Source organism: Bombina bombina, chromosome 1, assembly GCF_027579735.1.
Source record: "Bombina bombina isolate aBomBom1 chromosome 1, aBomBom1.pri, whole genome shotgun sequence".
NCBI classification, from domain to species: domain Eukaryota; kingdom Metazoa; phylum Chordata; class Amphibia; order Anura; family Bombinatoridae; genus Bombina; species Bombina bombina.
The window spans coordinates 1,032,778,131-1,032,804,032 of NC_069499.1; the positions used below are offsets into that span (position 1 = coordinate 1,032,778,131).

The 25,902-nt window shown below is 37.3% G+C and overlaps 1 protein-coding gene across 1 annotated transcript in view; it reads right to left on the reverse strand.

The window, feature by feature from the left end:
• Window positions 1-24,655, reverse strand: part of LOC128640915 (WAP four-disulfide core domain protein 2) — a 68,280-nt gene extending 43,625 nt beyond the window's left edge. Inside the window, exons 1-4 of the mRNA XM_053693366.1 lie at window positions 24,388-24,655; window positions 23,582-23,737; window positions 8,702-8,839; window positions 7,687-7,818 (exon numbers count right to left, since the gene is read on the reverse strand). Of these exons, the coding sequence (XP_053549341.1) occupies window positions 7,687-7,818; window positions 8,702-8,839; window positions 23,582-23,737; window positions 24,388-24,439 (478 nt within the window). The 5' untranslated portion in view covers window positions 24,440-24,655. The remainder of the gene's footprint in view (window positions 1-7,686; window positions 7,819-8,701; window positions 8,840-23,581; window positions 23,738-24,387) is intronic.
• Between the last annotated feature and the right edge of the window lie 1,247 nt (window positions 24,656-25,902).

Genomic DNA, 25,902 nt, shown 5'->3' on the forward strand with positions numbered 1-25,902 from the left:
ACCAACTGACCACACTTTCCATGACATCTCAGGGCCAGCTTTACCCCATGCACTCTCTCTCTCCTAACCAGGCCATTCATCCTCATTCTCCTTGTCCAGAATTCTCTCCTGACTTTCTTCTCTCTCTCTCTGAATTGCCAACTGTCCACATCCAAACTCCAAATTCACACAGCCCTTATCACTGGTAAACACTGATATATTGTGTTGATTTCACAATTGGCAGCGAATGCGCAGGGGGCGGTATTGTACAAGTATTTCATGAGAAGTTAGTTACTTGCAGTGGGTATGTGGCTGCATAGAGGTTAATAGTTAAGTAACTTGTGATGGGTATGTGGCGGCATAGGGGATAATAGTTAGTAACTTGTGGTGGATATGTGGCGGTTTAGATCTTTATTAGTGTAGGGTTTGCGATCATGGTTTACTTCAGTTTAGGGGTATTAGGATTAGGGGCTAGGAACGGCAGTTATATTCATGGGATTCCTTTACTTTACATTACATTACCTATACTATACATGGTTCTACACAGAATTAATTCACAATATACTTATGACTTTAAACTATAGAAAACTGCCTATACTCATATAGTATCAATAACATATATTAGTAAAAAATGCATCAGCAGACATCACATATATATATATATATATATATATATATATATATGCATATATAAATGAATAGGGCTTGCAGGGGCTAATATATCACATCGGTGTTGGAGTGTACAGACAAGCTAAGTACAGCAACGGCTTCTGGTTCTACTCAACCGGGAGGGGGGGGGGGGAGGGAAGTGGAATTTCTGCAATTATTTCTGTGTATAGCTGTTTCTGACTTTGCACATAGTACTTCAAAGAACATTACACAGATTGCTCCAGCAGAAGGGCTGTCTGTAAACACTATTTAGGGAGTGAGGGAAAAAGCCTTGTTCTGTAGCTACTGGGTATTACAGACGTATTCTTATGAAGTGAGAGGACGTCAAACTTTATTATAATTTTTAGGGGCTTTAGCAGCCAAATTGATAATACTTGTCTTCTTTTAATGCTTTATTTAAATAGCCCTTTTTTTCTGGGTGTATAATGTCCCTTTAAACTTCCTTTATAGTATTAATGCAATAAACAATTATATACAGAGTGTACAAAAAAAAAAGCTTTCCATTTTACTTCTGCATTTTCTCTATCTGAATCATGAATGTTTATTTGTGACTTCCATGTCATTTAAGGACAACTTGCAATTGTCTCTTTATTTCTTTTATAAATGTACAATATGTGTATTTTCAAACACACCCCAGGAGCACCTTGCTCAACCCACTCCCCAACATGGTAGGACACATTTTATAGAGTAAAACATAGGAATTTAGTGTGTAACTATTTACATTTGTATTTTTGCATATGCTACTATAAAACCACAAAGGTCTAAAAATATTAAAACTCCATTATTATGAGTACAATTATTTATGCAAATAAAAGGGAAATGTATTTACTTTAGATGGGTAATATTATATTTTTGTATGAGTAGTATATGAATAAATAAAACAAATAGCTACAGTTTAAAGAGATATAAAGGTCAAAACTGAAATGTGCATGGGTGCATTTCAATTTTAAATAGAAGCATTTTGCCATATACTTCAATTAGCAAAAATGCTTCTAGTAAAACTTGTTACTGTTTTTTTTCCCTAGCAGCATACGCACATATGCTGTGAGTACCACTGCACCAGTATTAAAACACTACACCTTTTCAAAGAGGCCCTGCTATTCAAAACCTCTCCACTCAGGTGAGATATTCTAAACTGATCGTCCAGCGCTGCAAGATCCCTAGTGAACATTTCAAAAGGCAAATTTTGCTTTACTTCTCCAAGTAGCGTTCCGTGCATTTCTGTATGTGAAGGAGAGACAAGCCCAGTGCAATATAGCACTGCATAACATGACAGTTCTGCTGCATTTACACTTTGGGCGCGATCCGATATATGACGTAGCTTGCGGCGCAAGCGAGGGAACCCGCGTCGCCCGCAGTTTCAGCTCGCAACTCGAGCTATCCCATATACGGCGCCGTCAGATGCTAACGTGCCGTAAGTCGGAAAAACCAGTGATGTCCAGAAATCTGCGCAAGTACAAATTTCTGGCGTCGCCAGTGACTTACGGCACGTTAGAAACTGCTGGCGCCTACAAAACCTGACTAAAGTCTAAATCACCCGCACTGTCTAACACGCCTCCCTAACATAGCCCAACACGTCTAACCCTCTATCCGCTATCCCCCCTCACTATCCTAATAATAAAATATGTATTAACCCCTAAACCGCCGCTCCCGGAGCCCGCCGCTACCTAATAAAGTTATTAACCCCTAAACCGCCGCCAGCTATATTAAACCTATAACCCCCTAAAGTGAGCCCCTACCCCGCCGCTATCTATTTTAAAATTATTAACCCCTAATCTAATCCCCCTACCCCGCCGCCATCTATATTAAATTATTTAACCCCTAAAATACTAAACTATCCCTACCACTAAACCTAAGTCTAACCCTACAAATAGCCCTGAAAAGGGCTTTTTGCGTGGCATTGCCCCAAAGTAACAGCTCTTTTGCCAGCCCTTAAAAGGGCTTTTTGCGGGGCATGCCCCAAAGAATTCAGCTCTTTTGCCAGCCCTTAAAAGGGCTTTTGGCGGGGCTTTGTCACAAAGTAAACTGATCTTTTGCCTACAATCTACATCCCCCTACACCGCGGCCACCTATAATAAATGTATTAACCCCTAATCTAATACCCCTACACAGCCGCCAGCTATATTAACTATATTAACCCTAATTATATTAGGGTTAATATAGTTAATATAGTTATTATATTATATATATTAACTATATTAACCCTAATTATATTAGGGTTAATATAGTTAATATCGTTATTAAAATATATATATATAATAAGTATAATAACCCTATCTAACTCTAACATCCTAACTAAACTCTTATTAAGATAAATCTAATATTAATATTATTAATTAAAATATTCCTATTTAAATCTAAATACTTACCTATAAAATAAACCCTAAGATAGCTACAATATAATTAATAATTACATTGTAGCTATGTTAGGGTTTATATTTATTTTACAGGTAAATTGTTAATTATTTTAACTAGGTATAATAGCTATTAAATAGTTATGAACTATTTAATAGCTACCTAGTTAAAATAATTACCCAATTACCTGTAAAATAAATCCTAACCTAAGTTACAAATACACCTACACTATCAATAAATTAAATAAACTACAAATATCTATCTAAAAATACAATTAAACTAAACTAAATTAGAAAAAAAAACAAACACTAAATTACAAAAAATAAAAAAAAAGATTTTTAAGCTAATTACACCTATTCTAAGCCCCCTTATAAAATAATAAAGCCCCCCAAAATAAAAAAAATTCCCTACCATATTCTAAATTAAAAAAAGTTCAAAGCTCTTTTACCTTACCAGCCCTTAAAAGGGCCTTTTGTGGGGGCATGCCCCAAAGAAAACTGCTCTTTTGCCTGAAAAAAAAAACACGGAACAGCCAATAGAACGCAAGCTCAATCTGATTGGCTGATTGGTTCAGCCAATCGGATTGAACTTGAATCTGATTGGCTGATTCAATCAGCCAATCAGATTTTTCTACCTTAATTCCGATTGGCTGATAGAATCCTATCAGCCAATCGGAATTCGACGGACGCCATCTTGGATGACGTCATTTAAAGGTACCTCATTCGTCGTTCAGTCGTCGGCCGGGATGGATGCTCCGCGTCGGTGGAGAGAAGATTCAAGATGCCGCTTGATGGAAGATGCTGCCCGATGGAAGAAGACTTTGCTGCCGCTTGGATAAAGACATCGCTGGGATGAAGACCTCTTCTTTGCCGCTTGGATAGACATCGCCCGGATCGGATGAGGAGTTCGGCCTGGCGTGGTGAAGATAAGGTAGGGAGATCTTCAGGGGGGTAGTGTTAGGTTTATTTAAGGGGGGTTTGGGTTAGATTAGGGGTATGTGGGTGGTGGGTTGTAATGTTGGGGGGTGGTATTGTGGGTTTTTTTTCAGGCAAAAGAGCAGTTTTTTTGGGGGCATGCCCCGACAAAAGGCCCTTTTAAGGGCTGGTAAGGTAAAAGAGCTTTGAACTTTTTATAATTTAGAATAGGTTAGGGAATTTTTTTTATTTTGGGGGGCTTTATTATTTTATTAGGGGGCTTAGAATAGGTGTAATTAGCTTAAAAATCTTGTAATCTTTTTTTTATTTTTTGTAATTTAGTGTTTTTTTTTTGTAATTTAGTTTAGTTTATTTAATTGTATTTTTAGATAGATATTTGTAGTTTATTTAATTTATTGATAGTGTAGGTGTATTTGTAACTTAGGTTAGGATTTATTTTACAGGTAATTGGGTAATTATTTTAACTAGGTAGCTATTAAATAGTTCATAACTATTTAATAGCTATTATACCTAGTTAAAGTAATTAACAATTTACCTGTAAAATAAATATAAACCCTAACATAGCTACAATGTAATTATAATATAATAGTTTATAATTTGAATTAGATTTATTTAATAAGAATTTAGTTAGGGGTGTTAGGGTTAGATAGAGTTAATATAGTTAATATAAATACTATAGTAACTATATTAACTATATTAACCCTAATATAATTAGGGTTAATATAGTTAATATATATAATGTAATAACTATATTAACTATAATATACTTAGTGTTAATATAGATAATATAGCTGGCGGTGGGGTAGGTAGATTAAATTAGGGGTTAATAATTTTAATATAGATGGCGGCGGTGTAAGGGGCTTACATTAGGGGTTAATACCATTAATATAGGTGGCGGCGGTGTAGGGAGGGCAGGTTATAGGGCAAAAGAGCTGTTTACTTTGGGGCAAAGCCCCGCAAAAGGCCCTTTTAAGGGCTGGTAATAGATAATTATTTTAGGGGGATTAGATTAGGGGTTAATAATATTAATATAGCTGGCGGTGGTATAGGGGGATTAGATTATGGGGTTAATAATTTTTATATAGGTGGCGGCGGTGTAAGGGGCCAGATTAGGGGATAGATAAGGTAGATGGCGGCGGTGTAAGGGGTTCACATTAGGGGATAGATCAGTTAGATGGTGGCGGTTTTAGGGGTTCACATTAGGGGATAGATCAGTTAGATGGTGGCGGTTTTAGGGGTTCACAGTAGTGGATAGATCAGTTAGATGGTGGCGGTTTTAGGGGCTCACAGTAGGGGGTTAGTTTATGTAGATGGCGGCGGTTTAGGGGTTAAATACTTTATTAGGGATTGCGGCGGGGGATCGCGGTTGACAGGGAGATAGACATTGCGCATGCGTTAGGTGTTACGTTTTATTTAGCAGATCGCGGTTGACAGGGAGATAGTCATTGCGCATGCGTTAGGTATTAGGTTTTATTTAGCAGATTGCGGTTGACAGGGAGATAGACATTGCGCATGCGTTAGGTGTTAGGTTTTATTTAGCAGATCGCGGTTGACAGGTAGATAGACATTGCGCATGCGTTAGGTGTTAGGTTTATTTAGCAGCCAGTTTAGGGAGTTACGGGGCTCCAATAGTCAGCGTAAGGCTTCTTACGGCTGCTTTTTGTGGCGAGGTGAAAATAGAGTAAGATTTCTCCATTTTCGCCACGTAAGTCCTTACGCTGTATATTGGATACCAAACTGCGCGGGTTTGGTATACCTGCCTATGGCCCAAAAAACTACGGGCGACGGCAGAAATATACGCGCGTAACTTCTAGGTTACGCTGTATATAGGATACCAAACCCGCGCAAATATTGGCGTTGCCAGCTTTAGCGGGCGACGATTTTTATCGGATCAACCCCTTTGTGTTTTCTATTTTATATCACATTACACTTCAGATGACATTTTATTACTTTTCTACTTTTATTTAAATTTGTGTTTAGGATTGTGATTTTACAAATTCTGATTATGCTTCCACCGTTTCTGTGTTATTATGCTTATACTATATATATATATATATATATATATATATATATATATATATATATATATATATTACAAATTAGATTGCACTTTGCATGTCTTCTATTTAAATTAAAACTAAAAAACTGTCAGCTTCAGTTTCCCAGAGAGCATCATTACTTTCTATAGGCCAGATAATCAAACATTCTCTAGTATGGAGAGAGATTATAGTGCTGACTTCACAGGGGCATAACTTACCAAATTTTTTAAAATAAGGGGAGAAACCTGGAAATCCTACAGAGATTAGAGATGCTTTCCATAGAAAGTAATTAAGCTCTCTGGGATACAAAATTTCACATGAAAGAGAGAAGGTAACCGGAGAACCCCTGGGACTGAAATAAAGGTTCCATTTGCATCAATTCCAAATTAAACTGAAAATTTTTCACTACAATTTAACTTGCCTTTGTATATATTTTAGTGTATGTTACTTTTCTTTTAGTTAAAATAAATGTATGGTAAATTTTGAGCAAACTTCCCATGCATACAGCTTGCGAGATGATTCAGGGAAATTATCTTGTTTAAAATGCTTACAAAATTCCACAAGACTTGTGAGAGATCTTCACATATACCCTGGGAACTCCCCTGTTCAGCTCAGGGAACTGCCCCGTCCCTCCCACCTTCTGAAACTGTCAGTTTACAATGGAGAAAATATAAAGTGCAATGTTATTTGTACACAAAAATATACAAAGTCTGATCCTAAGTTATTAAAGTAACAGAGAAACTTTCAAAGCATAATCAGAATGTGTAAAATCACTGCTAAATCAAAATTTAAATGTATTAAAATACAAATGAGAAAGTGCAAAGTTTAAATGCAATAATACTTAAAGGGCCCAATCTGAAATGTATAATAATCTCATATCATGCAGCTCTATGTTGCACTGGGCTTGTCTCTACTTAAAGGGACCCAAAACCCAAAATGTTGCTTTCATGATGTAGATAGAGTATGCAATTTTAAGCAACTTTCTAACTTACTGCTATCTTTATTTGACAAAGCAGGAATGTAAGCATAGGAGCCGGCCCATTTTTTGTTCAGCGCCTACTGATTGGTGGCTAAATGTAGAACGAAGAAACATTTATCCTAGGAGTAAATTAGAAAGTTGCTTAAAATTGAATGCTCTATCTGAGTCATGAAAGAAAAAATGTGGGTGTTGTGTCCCTTTAACATACATAAACGAGAGAGATCTCACAGTGCTGGAATGTTCTGCCCTTTTTCTTTTGAAATTCAGTGAGTTCAATCTTTGTGAAGTTTGAACTGCGATTTCTCTCCAAGCTTTAGAATATTTGAATATCAGGGTCAGTCTAAGCAGTGGCTTGTATGGCACAAATTAAGTTTTAGGAGACACACAACACACCACTGCTAGCAATCTGAGCAGGCATAGTGATTGACTTCTGACCCTCTAGTCACATGTAGCATATGTAAGTATGCCACTGGAACCGTAATAACGTTTACTAGAAGCATTTTTGTTAATGGAAGTATATTGCAAAAATGTTTCTATTTAAAACCAAAATGCATCCATGGACATTTCATAGTTCACCTTTATATCCCTTTAAATTAATTTAAAATGTCAGATCACACACTAGCATTTGTCTTCTTTATTGTGCTTTACATTAATTCCAGATAAATTCCCCTTCCCCTTCTCTTTATAACCATGATCTTTACATAACTGCTTTGTTTTGTTTACAACTCACCAGTAACAGTAGTTACACATTCATCCCTGCAATTGTAAGGACAACACTTCTGTCCCTCGGGACAAGACTCACAAGGCATAAAACAGATGCCAATGAAGGGACTGGTAGGAGCTGGGCAAAATCCAGGAGTTTCTGAAAGAAATATTACATTGTAAGTTATGATTTGGGAAGTTTATAATACCAGACTGTGTGTTATTCATTGTACAAGGTTGCACATAAGATAACGCGCCCTGCACTATTGATTGCACTCCCTTAAAGTGATGGTAAACATCCCCTTTTTATAAACAGATCCGGAATGTTAGTGATATTTTAGATGGAGTTTAATTCATCAGTTGTAATAAAGATGCACTTAAACATAGTTTTTAATGTAGCGTGGAATTTCAAATACCCCCACGCTCCAGCTGCCCCCTAAAAAGTAAATGTTTTTTGTGACCTAACAGTTTGAACTGTTCTGCAATTGACACTCTAGCTACAAAAAAAAGTGTGAGTGCCGTACGGCTAGAGCGCCAACTGGAGAACAATTCAAACACTTAGCTCACAAAAAAATTCCTTTTGAAGTGGGCGGACGGAGCGTTGAATATTTTTAAAATTTTTAATTCCAGCACTACATTAAAGATTAAGTTAAAGCACATCTACGTTACAACTGATAAATTAAACTCTAACATAGCGCTAACATTATGGATCTGTTTATACAAAGGGAAAAGTTTACCATCACTTTTTTTGCCATGTTCCTATGGGACTGTAATATTTTTTTATTATTTTTATTTGAAAAAGTTAGGGAAAAAGTGTTTTCAAATACTAAAGTGTATTGAGCTAGTTCTTATGATTTATATAAACTGTACATATCAGTGTTTACTAAAATTCATATTCAAGGTAGGCAGGTTTTAATTTAAACAAGATCCAGTGCTACCCTCTATAAAATATAAATGACTGTGTTTTTCAGCACTGGAACTGGATCACACTGGAACATAAAGCCTCTATTTTAGTATTATTTTGTTTATGTTTGTCTCCTTACCTCCAGGTGGCGGCACACATGTCAGTCCACATTCATTGAAGCAGCACTTCAAGCCTTGAGCGCACTCGCTATCAGATGTGCAGCTATCAGGACACTGGGTTCCACTTTTTGAACACTCTGGACACTGCCCAGGTCTGTCTTGAAACACAACAAGAAATGTCAAGCATTATTTACACAAAGCATTATATACCTTGCGCTTGAGGGACAGATACAAGGTGAATGGATTATTTCTCAAAGCTAGGAGTACAAATATATGTCTGAGTGTAGATTTGGTTAAATGATATGTAATCCATTTTAGCAGATGAATAGTAGATTCAGTGGAGGCTCCTCCATAGGAGCACAACTGTACATGAACCCCTGAATATTTTTTGGCTGAATAAATATAATTTCTCCAATAGCCCCCTTATTGAAATAATTATCATTATTCAGACAAAAAATGTTCCAGTCTAGACTATCCAGTTTAATAAAATAAAAAAAATCCCTTTTTTTTACTGCACGTGCGATAGAGAGGTATAGCCTGCCATAGCCTTTTGCATTTTTTTTCTAAGTGCCTTCTGCACTTCCCATAACAGAGCCTATACCTTTGCTAATCACACAATTTTCAGTGTGCGAGTTGGGCCATTTCTATGGGCGGGCAGCAGGTGGAGCACTTTTTTAAAAGTTTCCTTTTTTTTTCCTCCTCCTCTCTCCCTCCCATGTCTGTTTCCGCACTGCTTCCTTCTCACTTGCTCTCAGATCATACTAAAATTAGAGCAAAATGTGGATACTGACACCTTAAAATGAATTGATGCGTGGGGTGGCTGAGGTAAGTTATGTAAATGGCTATAAATTGTTCTGACTGAGTGATGCACAGTAAGAGAGATGACTTTAAACAGATAGTGACATGCATGGTCACAACATTGCTTCATAGAGGCGGGCAGGATCTTATTTGCACTACAGCTCCTCCCCAGCCTGAAAGCACATAACCTGCAGCTGCTCCAGTAAGGCAAGGGTGCAAGAGGCACATTATCAGTTTGCGGACAGTATCATTTCTCTGTGCACATGTAGGGGACACACATGTGGAACCTCACTCCCATTGGGCTTGCTGTATACTTTAATTGTGTCTGGGTTATTGTAATATGGCTTCTTCTACTAGATGCATAGTGTTTAGTGTATGCAAGAAGTTGATTCTGAAGTGTCCCGTTAGATGTCCAGTTGGGGTAATAGTATACAAAGTGCAATGCTATCTCTGAATTCCAATGTGATTGGGGTATTGCATAGAATATCATCAGCATGATTAAAATGTTATAGTGCTTGAGAGCAAGAGAATCTGCATTGCTGGTCTGATTAAATGAGGATCTTCAAAAGATGAACACAGGAATCGTAATGTAAACAGTAACTCAATCAGTAGTGTCATCACAAATGCTTCTATAGTTGTCATCTGTCTGAGACTGGGAGCTGCTGATGTTAGTATTGAGTATACTTTCAAATGTACTAGTTATACGTGTAAATCTACAGGAATGCCTCACATAGCTGCAAGAGGCACAGAGTAAACTGACAGCAGTGTCAGAAAGCTGAGCTGGAGGGAAACACTGATAGAGTTCAATTTTGCTTCAGTGGTTCAGATGTACAGTTACAAGTTCCTATGCAGTTTTACCAGCCCACCTATCATGTCCCCCTTCTACAGATGTAATCAGTTATGGTGTATCTGCAGGCATGCTTTTTCATCAACAGAATTGTGTGTGTGTGTGTATGAATATATATATATAGTGTGTGTGTTTTTTTATTTATTATTTAAATATATATATATATAGTTCACTTTTCTCAAAGAGTAAAAGGAGTGTCCATACTTTAGCAGTTCAAAGATTCCCTGAACATTTCACTGTTTTTACAATATATATATATATAAAACTATTTTACATAACTGGTCCGTGAACCCCCATTTGAATAACCCATGAGCCGCCACTGGTAGATGTTACTTCTGATGGAAACGAGGACAAGCGACAACTGTTGGTACTACGGTTAAGAGAATTCCTATAAAGCAGTTTGTAATGTAAAAAATACTCTTAAAATTATATGGGCCAGATTACAAGTGGCGGGCTAAATAATTTCTTCCCTTGCGCAAACACCGCTAACAGATGGGCTTCGGATATCACAACTGTGTTAAATTATTCACAACTGCGCAAAAACTAGCACTTATCGATCACCACATTAGACCTACATCGCTTAACCTGAAGGTAGTTATACATATTTCACATTCCAATGATCTTCATGTAGCAGAAAAAGTTATTTTAATTTATATATATAAAAATATATACATATAAATATATATATATAATTTAATAAACAGAGAGAGAAAAATTCTGAGAAAGCCTGGTATGTGTTATAAGCCTTTTGAAAGGTAGTGATGCAGACCCTTTAATTTGAATTATTTTGACTATAAATAATAAGAAAAAGAGGATAACTATATTCTCTTAAAAAGAAAGGGAATTCAGCACTCTTTTAAATTTTAATACACATTTGTTTAATAATCTTCTACAAATGAAGAATTTCCATGTGACACATCAACAAAAAGAAACAAATAAAAGTATCCATATACATCATATTCCTAAAAACATTATTGTCTAAATAATCTAGATAATGCTGAGGTATTAGCAACAATGATAAGGAAATATAGCATTCATAGGTAAGTCAGCAAACAAAATAAATTGTTGCATAAACATCTGAGGCTAATCAGCCTTTTAAAACATAGGCGGTAACAAAAGATTTGCTGTGTAAGCACACAGGTAAAGTCAAGTAGACTACTGTCCAGAGTTATCTTTCCGGTAAATGATCGCTGCTATCTCCGCACACAAGGTCTGACCGGACCGGTGTGTTAGTCTTTAATGCAATGCAAATACATGGAATGCTTACGTGACCTTACAAACAGAGCAGCTTCCAATCCCCTCCTGGGACCCTCTTTCCGGAGAGCTTGTATACAAATGAGTAGCTTGGCAGCGTTAAGTAAGCCCTCTTCCTTCAGCGTCACTGCACGTCCCTCTCCAGTGAGAGATCTTTATGAACCAGGACAGCTATTCGCATAGCCCATTACAATTATTGCATTCGGTTAAAAAGATGATCGCACACCTTAAGCATTGCATTCCTCCTTCAGTGCATAGGGATTTAAGATTTTCCCCTTTCGAGCCAAGACTGGCTAAATCTCCATTTCCACAGCTTTCACACATGTTACCATACGCAGTTAGTGAATAGATATTGTTTGACACCTTAAACCTGTGAATGTCCAGAGGATAACATGGATAGCTTTTAAATCACAGTCTTCTTTAAACTACGACAAGTAAAAGCATTAAGCCAACAACATATGTGTTTCACCCTCCAGGCAACTTTCCTGTTGGGGCTTCGTCAGGGCTATGATTACCTTGGATCCAAACAGCCTTTTTAACCTCATGTAGCCCAAATTACTTTGTGAAAATACCTGTGGCTCTTAAAGGGAAATTACTCATATCAATTATATACATTTGTCTTACAATATATCTATTTACAGAGTTCTCTTTTATTGAAACGGCATACACTTATTCAGAAACCATACCTACTACTTATTTAACTTACGACCTCAATCTTTCAAGGATATATATCACACTAGGGTTATCCGTCTGACTTAACCTTTTAGAGAAAACATGCATAGTCAGACTTTTCATTTAAGCCTAACAGAAACTTTTTCAACACAAAAATTAATTTTGCTTCTTTTTGTAGGAGTATTTTATCTATATCGCCTCCTCTATTATTTGGATCCTCCTTAACTATGGCTACAAATTTCATTGAACCTGGATCCCAGCATGGCACTTTAGAAAGCATCTAGCTATATTAGTATCTCTCTTATAATAAATATCATCTCTATGTTCTTGGATCCTGTCTTTAAGAACACGCTTTGTTTTTCCTACATAGAATCAGGGGCATCCGCAGTGTAAAATATATATTACTCCCACTGAATCACAGTTGAAAAAATATTTTACATCAAATTCTTTTGCACAATTCCCAGAGAACCTATGGCTTTTCTCCATGTATGGACAATATACACACTTCCCACATGGAAAGCTTACTTTTATCCCCCTATTCTTTCTAAGCCAATCAGCTGATGAGGGGCTTTTTTCAAATTTACTCCTTACAATTTTATTTTTTAAATGTGGTGCTCTTTTTGCTGTAAGCAGGGGGGAATCTCCCACCGTCTTTTACCTTATCATCCAGGTGCAAAATATACCAATTTGTTTCCAATGTTTCTCTTAAATTTCTCCATTGGTTGTTGTATGTTGTTATAAACCTTATCCGTCTAGTATTGTCCTTGAGTCTATTTTGATAGAGGAGAGTGTCTCTGTTAGTATTTCTAGCCCTAATATTTATTTATTTATTTATAAAATATTTTACTAGGAAGGATACATTGAGATTTCTCTCGTTTTCAAGTATGACAATGAGCAATACCAGAGTTTTTTTAGTTTGAGCAGTAGTATGTCGTGGTCTACTGTGTCAAAGGCCTTTGCAAAATCAAGAAAAATAGCTACAGTTAGGTCTCCTTGTTCCATGCCATTTTGGATGTCGTTGCAAATTTTTAGAAGGTCAGTTGTAGTGGAGTAATTCGGACGAAAACCTGATTGATCAGGGGTCAGATAGTTAGATTGTTGGTATTACTCACATAGTTGTGTATGGACACAAGATTTTTGACAATACTGGGAGCAATGATATAGGGCGATAGTTAGAAACCAAGGTTAACTCCCCACTTTTATGGATAGGCACTACTCTTGCAGTTTTCCAAAGTTTGGGTATGTATCCAGACACCAAGGATTCATTAATTAGGGTGGTTTAGCAATTGCCGGCACACTGAGCTTCAACAGCATTGCTGGGATTTGATCAGGTCCAGACTGGTTTTTCATTTTTAGATTATTAACATTGATGGGAACAGGTCTAAAATTGAGCTCCTCTTTATTGGGTCTTTGCTGATTTAGTGGGGCCTGATCCACATTAGTAGTTTCAGGATGCGTGTAATTTATTAGTTTGTCAATCAGGGTGGTGGAGCATCCGACAAAATAACTATTAAAGGCATTTGCTACTTCTAAGGGGAGTTGCATGGTTTGGTTGTCCACATTGACAGTGGAGGGTTGGGAGTGGATTGGTGGATTTTGTAAGTTATTTATGAGTTTCCAAAACTTTCTAGGGTTTGATATGTTATTGTTCAGATTTTCACAGAACTATTGGGCCTTAGTCAATTTTGTTTGTTTAGTGCATATATTTTGCCACTGTCTATATACACAGTGATCGTTCATAGAGCCAGTATGCTTGAACTTTAACCACAATAAATCCCGAAACTGGTACATTTGAATGAGGTCAGCTGTGATCCAATTCAAGTGTGCTCCTTTTACTCTCACCTTACGCAGCTTTATACACTTGTTGGAATAGCTTCTCTTTCTAAACCTATCCATTATGGGTATCGCATGTTCATAAAATTTTGCTAGGGAAGAACAGTTACGCCTTACTCTTAAGAACTGGCCCATCGGGATACCTCTTATACTAGCCTCCAATATACTATTGGTTGCGTTTGGTTTCCTATAGTTCTCTGTGACTATGGAGAGTCCCTTCTTTTTCATTTTTATATCCAGGAATGCCAGTTCTTTATTGTCAATTTCACTAGTTCAAAAAATATTCTTATTGTTAACATTTAAGTTAGTTATAAAGCTTATCAGGCTATCCATCTGACCATCCCACAGTAGTAGGATGTCATTCACATTTCTTATACACATTAGGATTGATTCTTCAAAAACATTACTGTATTTATCAAAATTTCTGTGCTCCCACACTCCTAAATGGAGACAAGCATAGGTGGGGGCACATACCGCCCCCATTGTTGTACCCCATACCTGCCTGTAAATTCTACCATCAAAGCAGAAAATATTGTTCTCCAATATAAATTCAAGTAAATCACAAATGAATTTAGTGTGTTTATCAAACCTAGAGCCTCTTGTTTCTAAAAATGATCTTATCTCTTTTATGCCAACGTTATGTGGTATGGAGGAGTAAAGGCTTTCAACATCTAACGACACCAATAGAGTGTCTTTATAGACTGTTATTCCATCTAATTTCTTTACCAGGTCACCTGTATCTTTTACATAGGAGAGGAGATTGGCCAGGAAAGGACACAGAAAAAAATGCAACATATTGCCCTAAATTTTCAGTACAGCTACCTATTCCAGAGACAATCAGTCTACCTTGAGCTTTTGTCATACTTTTATGAACTTTTGGGATGGTATAAAAAAATGGATTTTTTTAGGAATTCAGGGTACAGAAATTTAAATTCCTGCTAAGATATAACCCCGTCTCTCCTAGCTTCATTAACCCCTTAACTACGCATGTCGTACAGGGTACGTCGCACACAACCTGGTCTTTAAAGACCAGCGACGTACCCTGTACGACATTAGGGGTTTAAAGGGGCTGGAAGTGATCCTGCTCGCTTCCAGACGCTTTCCGGTTATTGCAGTGATGCCTCAATATCGAGGCATCCTGCAATAACACCCCTTGGCCATCCGATGCAGAGAGAGACACTCTGTGGCCTTCTCTGCACCGGACATCGATGGCCAGTATCGTTGGTGGGTGGGAGCTTACGTGGGAGGCATGTGGGCAGCCATCGATGGGCCATATAATGTTGGGGGGGGCAGGATCGTGGGCGTGATAGTCGGGGGCGCGCACTGAGGGGCGCGCACGTGCATGGGAGGGCGGGGGCGGGCGCATGCATGGGGTGGAAGCGGGTGGGAACGGCTACACTACAGAAAATTTAAAAAAAAAGTGGGATAGAGTGGGCAAAAAATCAATGTAAAAAATACATCTAAGGGATCTGGGAGGGGGTGGGGGGTTGCTCTTTGGCTGGGGGGAAACTACACTACAGAAAAAATGAATAAAATATAAAAAAAAGCAGTTTTTTTTAGTAAACTGGGTACTGGCAGACAGCTGCCAGTACCCAAGATGGCTACCAATAAGGTAGAGGGGGAGGGTTAGAGAGCTGTTTGGGGGGGATCAGGAAGGTTGGGGGCTAATGGGGGATCCTACACCTCAGCATATGTAAATATGCTAAAAAAAATTAAAATACCTTTTATTTTAGTACTGGCAGACTTTCTGCCAGTACTTAAGATGGCGGGGACAATTGTGGGGTGGGGGAGGGAAGAGAGCTGTTTGGGAGGGATCAGGGGGTGTGATGTGTCAGGTGGGAGGCTGATCCCTACATTAAAGCTAAAATTAACCCTGCAAGCTCCCTACAAGCTACCTAATTAACCCCTTCACTGCTAGACACAATTTACGTGTGATATATATGTCTGCTATTTCTGAACAAAGGGGATCCCAGAGAAGCGTTTACAACCATTTATGCCATAATTGCACAAGTTGTTTGCAAATAATTTCAGTGAGAAACCTAAAGTTTGTGAAAAAAATTGTGAGAAAGTGAACATTTTTCTTTATGTGATCTCATTTGGCGGTGAAATGGTGGCATGAAATATACCAAAATGGGCCTAGATCAATACTTTGGGATGTCTTCTAAAACAAATATATACATTTCAAGGGATATTCAGGGATTCCTGAAAGATATCAGTGTCCCAATGTAACTAGCGCTAATTTTGAAAAAAAGGGGTTTTGAAATAGCAAAGTGCTACTTGTACTTATTGCCCTATAACTTGCAAAAAAAGCAAAGAACATGTAAACATTGGGTATTTCTAAACTCAGGACAAAATTTAGAAAACCATTTAGCATGGGTGTTTTTTTGGTGGTTGTAGATGTGTAACAGATTTTGGGGTCAAATTTAGAAAAAGTGTGTTTTTTTCCATTTTTTCCTCATAGTCCATTTAATGGTGAGAAAAACGGTATATAATATATGTGGATACAGTAAATGAGTAAGAGGAAAATTACAGCTAAACACAAACACCGCAGAAATGTAAAAATAGCCCTGGGCCTTAAGGGAAAGACATTGAAAAATGGCCTTGTCCTTAATGGGTTAAAGGGACACAGAACCCAAATTTTTTCTTTCATGATTCAGATAGAGCATGACATTTTAAGCAACTTTCTAATTTACTTATATTATCACATTTTCTTCATTCTCTTGGTATCTTTATTTGAAATGCAAGAATGTAAGTTTAGATGCCGGCCCATTTTTGGTGAACAACCTGGGTTGTCCTTGCTGATTGGTGGATAAATTCATCCACCAATAAAAAAGTGCTCTCCAGAGGTCTGAACCAAAAAAAAAGCTTAGATGCTTTATTTTTCAAATAAAGATAGCAAGAGAACAAAGAACAATTGATAATAGGAGTAAATTAGAAAGTTGCTTAAAATTGCATGCTCTATCATAATCACGAAAGAAAAAATTTGGGTTCAGTGTCCCTTTAAGTAATTTCAAGAGGTCTGACTGGATTCTTTTAGTTGGGTTATTACTCAATTTTACATACTGTTCCTGTACCCCTAATTGTCTCTTAACTTCAATGACATAATTTGCCTCATCCATAAGCACCAGATTTCCACCCTTGTCCGCTGTCTTTCTTGTCTCGTCAGATTTTCCCCTGTACCACAATTAGCCGGTAGTTGTTCAATATCTGTCTCTACAGCTTTTACAACAAGATTAATTGCTGATACTTGGGACAAAATGGGCATGTATGTAGATTTTACCTTTAGGGGGGTGGACAGATCAGGTGGGGTATCAAGTTTAACTCTTCACCTGCTAGGGATTTTAGGATCTCTAGAGTCTCTTTATCTTCGCCAGAAAAATGGTACTAGCACACATAATGAATAAATCAGAAACAGATAAGGATACTCTTACAAAAGAAGATAAAAGAGACTCTAGAGATCCTAAAATCCCTAGCAGGTGAAGAGTTACATCTTGATACCCCACCTGATCTGTCCTACCAATGTCATAATAAAGCCAACAGACAAGGTTGGAAATCTGTTGCTTATGAATGAAGCAAATGATGTCATTGAAGTTGAGAGACAATTAGGGGTACAGGAACAGTATGTAAAATTGAGTAATAACCCAACTAAAAGAATCCAGTTAGACCTCTTCACATTACTTAATGAAGCTAGGAGAGACAGGCTTATATCTCAGCAGGAATTTAAATTTCTGTACCCTGAATTCCCAAAAATGCTAGTTTTTTTATACCATCCCAAAAGTCCATAAAAGTATGACAAAACCTCCAGGTAGACCGATTGTCTCTGGAATAGGTAGCTGTACTGAAAATTTAGGGAAATATGTTTATTTTTTTCTGCGTCCTTTCCTGGCCAATTTCCGCTACTATGTAAAAGATACAGGTGACCTGGTAAAGAAATTAGATGGAATAACAGTCTATAAAGACACTCTATTGGTGTTGTTAGATGTTGAAAGCCTTTACTCCTCCATACCACATAACGTTGGCATAGAAGCAATAAGATCCTTTTTAGAAACAAGAGGCTCTATGTTTGATAAACACACTAAATTCTTTTGTGATTTACTTGAATTTATATTGGAAAACAATATTTTCTGCTTTGATGGTAGAATTTACAGGCAGGTATTGGTACAGCAATGGGGGCGGTATGGACCCCCACCTATGCTTGTCTCCATTTAGGAGCATGGGAGCACGGAATTTTTGATAAATACAGTAATGTTTTTGAAGAATCAATCCTGACATCCTACTACTGTGGGATGGTCAGATGGATATACTGATAAGCTTTATAACTGACTTAAATGTTAACAATAAGAATATTTTTTTAACTAGTGAAATTTACACTAAAGAACTGGCATTCCTGGATATAAAAATTAAAAAGGAGGGGCTTTCCATAGTCACAAAGAACAGTAGGAAACCAAACGCAACCAATAGTATATTGGAGGCTAGTAGTGCACATCCTTATTCTTTGATAAGAGGTATTCTGGTAGGCCAGTTTTTAAGAGTAAGGCGTAACTGTTCTTCCCTAACAAAATTTGATGAACATGCGATACCCATGATGGATAGGTTTAGAAAGAGAGGCTATTCCAACAAGTGTATAAAGAAAGCCTATATTAGGGCTAGAAATACTAACAGAGAAACTCTCCTCTATCAAAATAGACTCAAGGATAATACTAGACAGATAAGGTTTAAAGCAACATACAACATGGTATGGTTTCTGAATAAGTGTATGCCATTTCAATAAAAGAGAACTCTGTAAATAGATATATTGTAAGACAAATGTATATAATTGATATGAGTAATGTCCCTTTAAGAGCCACAGGTATTTTCACAAAGTAGGTTGGGGTTCACGAGGCTGAAAAAGGCTGTTTGGAGCCAAGGTAATCATAGCCCTGACGAAGCTCCAGCAGGAAGGTTGCCTGGAGGGTGAAACACATATGTTGTTGGCTTAATGTTTTTACTTGTCGTAGTTTAAAGAGGTCTGTGATTTAAAAGCTATCCATGTTATCCTCTGGACATTCATAGCCTAAAGGTGTCAAGCAATATCTATTCACTGACTGCATATGGTAACATGTGAAAGCTGTGGAAATGGAGATTTAGCCAGTCTTGGCTCGAAAGGTGAAAATGTTAAATCCCTATGCACTGAAGGAGGAATACAATGCTTAAGGTGTGCGATCATCTTTTTAACCGAATGCAATAATTGGAATAGGCTATGTGAATAGCTGTCCTGGTTCATAAAGCTCTCTCACTGGAGAGGGAAGTGCAGTGACGCTGAAGGAGGAGGGCTTACTTAACGCTGCCAAGCTACTCGTTTGTATACAAGCTCTTGGGAAAGAGAGTCTCAGGAGGGGATTGGAAGCTGCTCTGTTTCTAAGGTCACGTAAGCATTCCATCTATTTGCATTGCATTAAAGACTAACACACCGGTCCGGTCAGACCTTGTGTGTGGAGATAGCAGCGGTCATTTACCGGAAAGATAACTCTGGACAGTAGTCTACTTGACTTTACCTGCGTGCTTACACAGCAAATCTTTTGTTACCGCCTATGTTTTAAAAGGCTGATTAGCCTCAGATGTTTATGCAACAATTTATTTTGTTTGCTGACTTACCTATGAATGCTATATTTCCTTAACATTGTTGCTAATACCTCAGCATTATCTAGATTATTTAGACAATAATGTTTTTAGGAATATGATGTATATGGATACTTTTATTTGTTTCTTTTTGTTGATGTGTCACATGGAAATTCTTCATTTGTAGAAGATTAATAAACGAATGTGTATTGAAATTTAAGAGTGCTGAATTCCCTTTCTTTTAAAGAGGATATAGTTATCCTCCTTTTTCTTCTTATTTATAGTCAAAATAATATATATATATAATTATTATTTTTTTGTAAAATATATATCTATACCTATATATTTATATGAATATATACAGATATGTATAGGAATATATATTTAAAGGGATAGTAAACACCAAGAATGTTATTGTTTAAAAAGATGGATAATCCCTTTATTTACCATTCCCCAGTTTTGCATAACCAACAATGTTATAGAAATATATTTTTTTCCACTGTAATTATATTGTATCTAAGCTTCTGCTGACTGCCTCCTTATCTCAGATCTTTTGACCGACTTGCATTTCAGGCAATTAGTGCTGACTCTTAAATAACTTCACGTGCATGTGCACAGTTATCTATATAAAACACATGAACTGATGCCCTCTAGCTGTGAAAAACTGTAAAATGCATTCAAATTAGAGGCTGCCTTCAAGAGCTTAGAAATTAGCATATGAGCCTACTTAGTATTAGTCTTCAACTAAGAATAACAAGAAAACACAGAAAATGTGATGATAAAAGTAAATTAGAAAGTTGTTTAAAATGACATGCCCTATCTGAATCATGAAAGTTTAATTTGGACTTTACTATCCCTTTAATACAAAGAACATTTTCTACTATGTGAAGAACATTGGAATGTGAAATATTTACAGTAGAACACAGTAAAAAATATATAAAATATTAAATTGATTAAAATCGATTTTTCAAGTTTTACGGTATTTGACTGGAAAGGGCTCCAAAGTGTATATTTGTTTGTATACATGTCTATACATGTGTATATATGTATGCGTTGCATGTACTGTATATGCATATATACAAACACATAAATACACATACATATGTACACCCATACACACATTTTATACATGTATATACACACACACACAGACATTATAACCCTTTCCAGTCAAATACCTTGTCAAATACCATATACCTTTTAACCCCTATAAAAAATTGGATTAATATTTTAATGAATATTTATTTTATTTAATGTATTTATGTTTTGTTTGGTACACATTTCTTTGTAACCCTTAGGGGATGATTTATCACGGCCCAAATGTGGCCGAATGTATCTGTTTCCACGCTGTTCCTTAACTCATCTGCCACGTCTGAAACGGCAGACAGCAATCAGTCCGATCAGATACGATTGACACCCCCTGCTAGCGAATCTGCAGGGGGCGGTATTGTACAAGCATTGCGCAATGATAAATGCCGACAGCGTAAGCTGTCAGCATTTATCGATGTTTGGCGGACATGATCTGCTGCAGCGGATCATGTCCATCCGCACAATGGTAAATCGGCCCCTTAGCCTTTAGGTGAGGTCTTCAGTCACACTAACAAGCTCAAATTTAGGTTGCTCTTGAGCAAACTTAATTACTTTCAAGTTGTAATACATGTGCAAGTTAATATTTTTATACTTTATAATTTATATAGTAAGTATTTCTTATAGAGACTCACAATAACAACCATTTGTAATCTAGCCCTTTATATATATATATATATATATATATATATATATATATATATATATCCTATATAATAAAAGGCCAGGTATGTTTGTCAGATGCAGTCATGCGCAGTAGAGACTGCATGAGGACAAACATACCTGGCCTTGAGCAGCAGAGGAGTGTGCACTGCGGAAGCTGTCTGGTGGGGGAGTGGCCGGGCGTGCTGTGATGGGGGCGTGGCGGGGCATGTTGTGATGGGGCGTGGCCGGCGGGTGTGTCGAGGGTGTGTGGCCGGACGGGAGCGCGCGTAGAGGGGCGTGGCTGACGTGGCAGCAGCAAGGTCAAGTGGGAGAGAAAACCAGAGGGAAGAGAAAAACAGAGGGGAGATAGGAGGGGGAGAGAGAGAGACCAAAAGAGAGGGGGGAGAGACCAAAAGAGAGGAGGGAAAGAGCAAAAGAGAGGGGAGAAAGTGAGCAAAAGAGAGGGGGGAAAGAGAGAGAGAGCAAAAGAGAGGGGAGAGAGTGCAAAAGAGGGGAGAGAGAGCAAAAGAGGAGAGAGAGAGCAAAAGAGAGGGAGAGAGAAAGCAAAAGAGGGGGGAGAGAGAGAGCAAAATAGGGGGGAGAAAGAGAGCAAAAGAGAGGGGGAGAGAGAGCAAAAGAGAGGGGGAGAGAGAGCAAAAGAGTGGGGGAGAGAGAGCAAAAGAGAGGAGAGAGAGAGAGCAAAAGGGGGGGAGAGAGCAAAAGAGAGCGGAGAGAGAGCAAAAGAGAGGGGGAGAAAGCGCAAAAGAGAGGGGGGAGAGAGAGCAAAAGAGATAGGGAGAGAGAGCAAAAGAGAGGGGAAGAGAGAGCAAAAGAGAGGGGGGAGAGAGAGAGTGCAAAAGAGGGGGGAGAGAGCAAAAGAGGGGGGAGAGAGAGCAAAAGAAGAAGGAGAGAGAGCAAAAGAGGGGGGGAGAGAGCAAAAAAGAGGAGAGAGAGCAAAAGAAGGGGACAGAGCAAAAGAGGGCGAGAGAGAAAAAGAGAGCAAAAGAGGGGGGAGAGAGCAGAAGAGGTGGGGATAGAGAGAGCGAGCACAAAAGGGGGGAGAGAGCAAAAGAGGGGGAGAGAGAGAGCACAAGAGGGGAGAGAGCAAAAGAGGGGGAGAGAGAGTGCAAAAGAGGGGAGAGAGAGAGAGCTCAAAAGAGAGGGGGGAGAGAGAGAGCAAGGTTTGGAACCGCAGTACTTGGCTCGTGTACACGGGCTTTAGGACTAGTATATATATATATATATATATATATATATATATATATATATATATATATATATATAAATGAAGGTAAAGCACTCTCACTATCCAACTTCTATCACTCTGTACCAGGGTGCAAAGTTATATACTGTACATATGAATCCTGTAAATAAATGCACTCTCTGGATTTGAAAAAAAAATATACCCTGAAACGTCACTAAGTAAGAGTGTTTTGTTTTTTTCAAATCCAGAGAGTGCATTTATTTACAGGATTCATATTTATATATATATATATATACACACACACATATATATATAAATAAATATGTAAACACAAACATATATTCATAGACATTCATGAAGACAGTGAGTTAAAGGGACAGTCTAGTCAAAATTAAACCTTTATGATTCCATTTTAAACAACTTTCAAATTTACTTTTATAACCAAATTTGTTTTGTTCTCTTGGTATTCTTTGTTAAAGCTAAACCTATGTAGGCTTATATGCTAATTTCTAAACTCTTGAAGGCTGCCTCTTATCTCAGTGCATTCTGACAGTTTTTACAGCTAGACAGCGCTAGTTTATGTGTGCTATATAGACAACATTGTGCTCACTCCCATGGAATTATTTATAAGTCAGCACTGATTAGCTAAAATGTAAGTCTGTCAAAAGAACTGAGATAAGGTCGGCAGTCTGCAGAGGCGTAGATACAAGGTAATCACAGAGGTAAAAAGTGTATTAATATATGCAAAATATATGTTAGTTATGCAAAATTGGGGAATGGGTAATAAAGGGATTATCTATCTTTTTAAACAGTAACAATTCTGGAGTAGACTGTCCCTTTAAATAGTGTCAATTAGTTTTTTATTATTGACACATATTTAACGCAAGTATAAAGACATACATAAGCCTCATATGGACTAGAAGGAATTATCAGGAATATAATGACCTAAGTAAGAGAGCTTACCTGCTGCTGGTGTCTTGCAGATTAACCCTTTGGCATGCTCACAGCATTTCTTATCACCTTCGCAGTTCTCATCAGTCTTACACCACGTATCTCCGTCACTTAAGTCATTGGGTATATAATATCGGGGAGGGGGGCAGACTCCTGCTTTTTCTGTTCCTTAGAAACAAAATAAAAATGTGTCGGACACTTCTTGTCTGCTCTTTGCTCTACAAGGTCATTTTAACCTTCATTGCTCCATCCCTGCAGCACTACTCTTGACACGTGGGTTTTGTCTCTATTTTACTGCACTGGTTTTTTAATTTAATCTATCCCTGTTACGCACCTAATAAAAAGACGCACACATTATTGTTGCCATGCACAAGGGAGGACATAATACAACATGTTAGAATGTTTTTGCTTGAAAAGCTGTTAATTATTCTAAAACTAACAGAAAATGCATTATTGTGCACTATTGTTATTAATTGTACTGGCTTATTAGCTGATAAGGATAACTCACACATTTGTATTAATGCACATAGACAAGCTTCTGCAAGCATGGAAATAAAAAGTATATTTATTTAGCACAAAACCACAAGAATGTAATGTTATGCTTTTTAATCAGATTCAACAAAAAATAAATGTTTCCAAATGACTTTATCTAATAATACATTTCCCCCACTCCCCATTCTCTCTCTATATTACCTTTTTTTTTAATAAAAAAATTAAACAAATATTTCTCTGTTAATAATTCCTTTCTGTTTAGCTAAGGCTACTTATTATAATTCTCCTATAGGCTTTACCTTATAGTTAACAGTCACAATACTTACTGCTGATCTGAAGGCTGCAGAATGAGATCAGTAGGAACAGAAGTGCTAACATCTTTATGTCTTTTTATGTCACGTTTTGTTTTACCTGGGTCTCTTCAGTATTTTATACCTTTCCCTGAGCACGTATGAGTCACTTCTGTATATGCAATAAATTATCACACCTCTGTTACTTGACCCTGTTCCAAGAAGGTACAACTGGTATTACGTAAAATCAACAGTTTATAATACAATTAATACTAGCGTCTCTCTCCTGGCAAGTCTCCAATATCCTTTTTTTGTTGTTATTCTCCTGGATGATGCAACACTGAAATGTGTTAACAGTTGAACTATTAAGGGCAAGATTACAAGTGGAGAGCTAATTTATTGCACGCCTGTAAACAGGAAAATTCGCCATTTACGGGTGTGCAATATACAACCAACCATTACAACTGGCTGGTTATTGGTACAACAAGCTCGTGGTAGCAATTAGTGTTCATAAAATGAACCAGATATCAGATCTCTGGTTCATTTTATAAATGTGCCCCAATTGCCCCCCAAATACAGTGTAGTGTTGGTTTAGTAAAATAAAAAATGTAGCTTTTTTCTTTGAGTAAATATAAACTGCACAAAGCAGTTTTAAGGGCTGAAAGTGAGTGGGTGTGGAGTGTTAGTAAAAAAACCGCACTGAAAAGTGCAATTACATTGCAGTCTATGGGGAACTGTGTGTTTCATGTAAATATATATGTATATGCTTATGTACATATATATTTATGTGTTAATATGTGTATAATAATAATAATATGCAAAGCTTCCATGCAATGCGAGTGCTCTGTTAATACGAGTGGAGCGCAAATATCGTGCTGGTGTTAGTGCAATTTTGCGCTCCACTCGTAATCTAACCCTGAAAATATTACTGAAATAAAGTTTAAAAATGTGAAATAATTGTGTTAAAATAAAAGAAAACTATTAGTATTGGTGTTCTCGAGTATTAATTATCAATTGGAGACTAGTTACTCAAATTAAAAGGCTTACTATGGTGCATCAAAGATTGACTATGACATGCTTGGATTCAAATAATGTCAAAGACCTTTCAATTTATTACTTTAATAGCAATGAGGAGAACTGTCAGGCTGTAATGTTATTGTCCTTTCCATTGAATACCCATATAGATACCTTAAAGGGCCATAATACCCAAATGTTTAAACACTTGAAAGTAATGCAGTATAGCTGTAAAAAGCTGACTAGAAAATATCACCTGAACATCTCTATGTAAAAAAGAAAGATATTTTACCTCAAAAGTTTCTCAGTAGCCACATCCCAAAGGATTTCTAAGCAACAAATCAGTATGTCTGTCCCGGGACAGCCGAAGGGTTGAGCCTCGTGCACTCTCATGTTATTTCCCTATTCAGTGTAAGGAAGTTTACAATGAAATCTCATGAGATTTAAGTCAAATCTCATGAGATCACAGTTAAAGAGTTCATGACCTCAGCACTGTTGATGCTGATTGGCTGCAGTTCATTTCTTCATTTTTTTTTT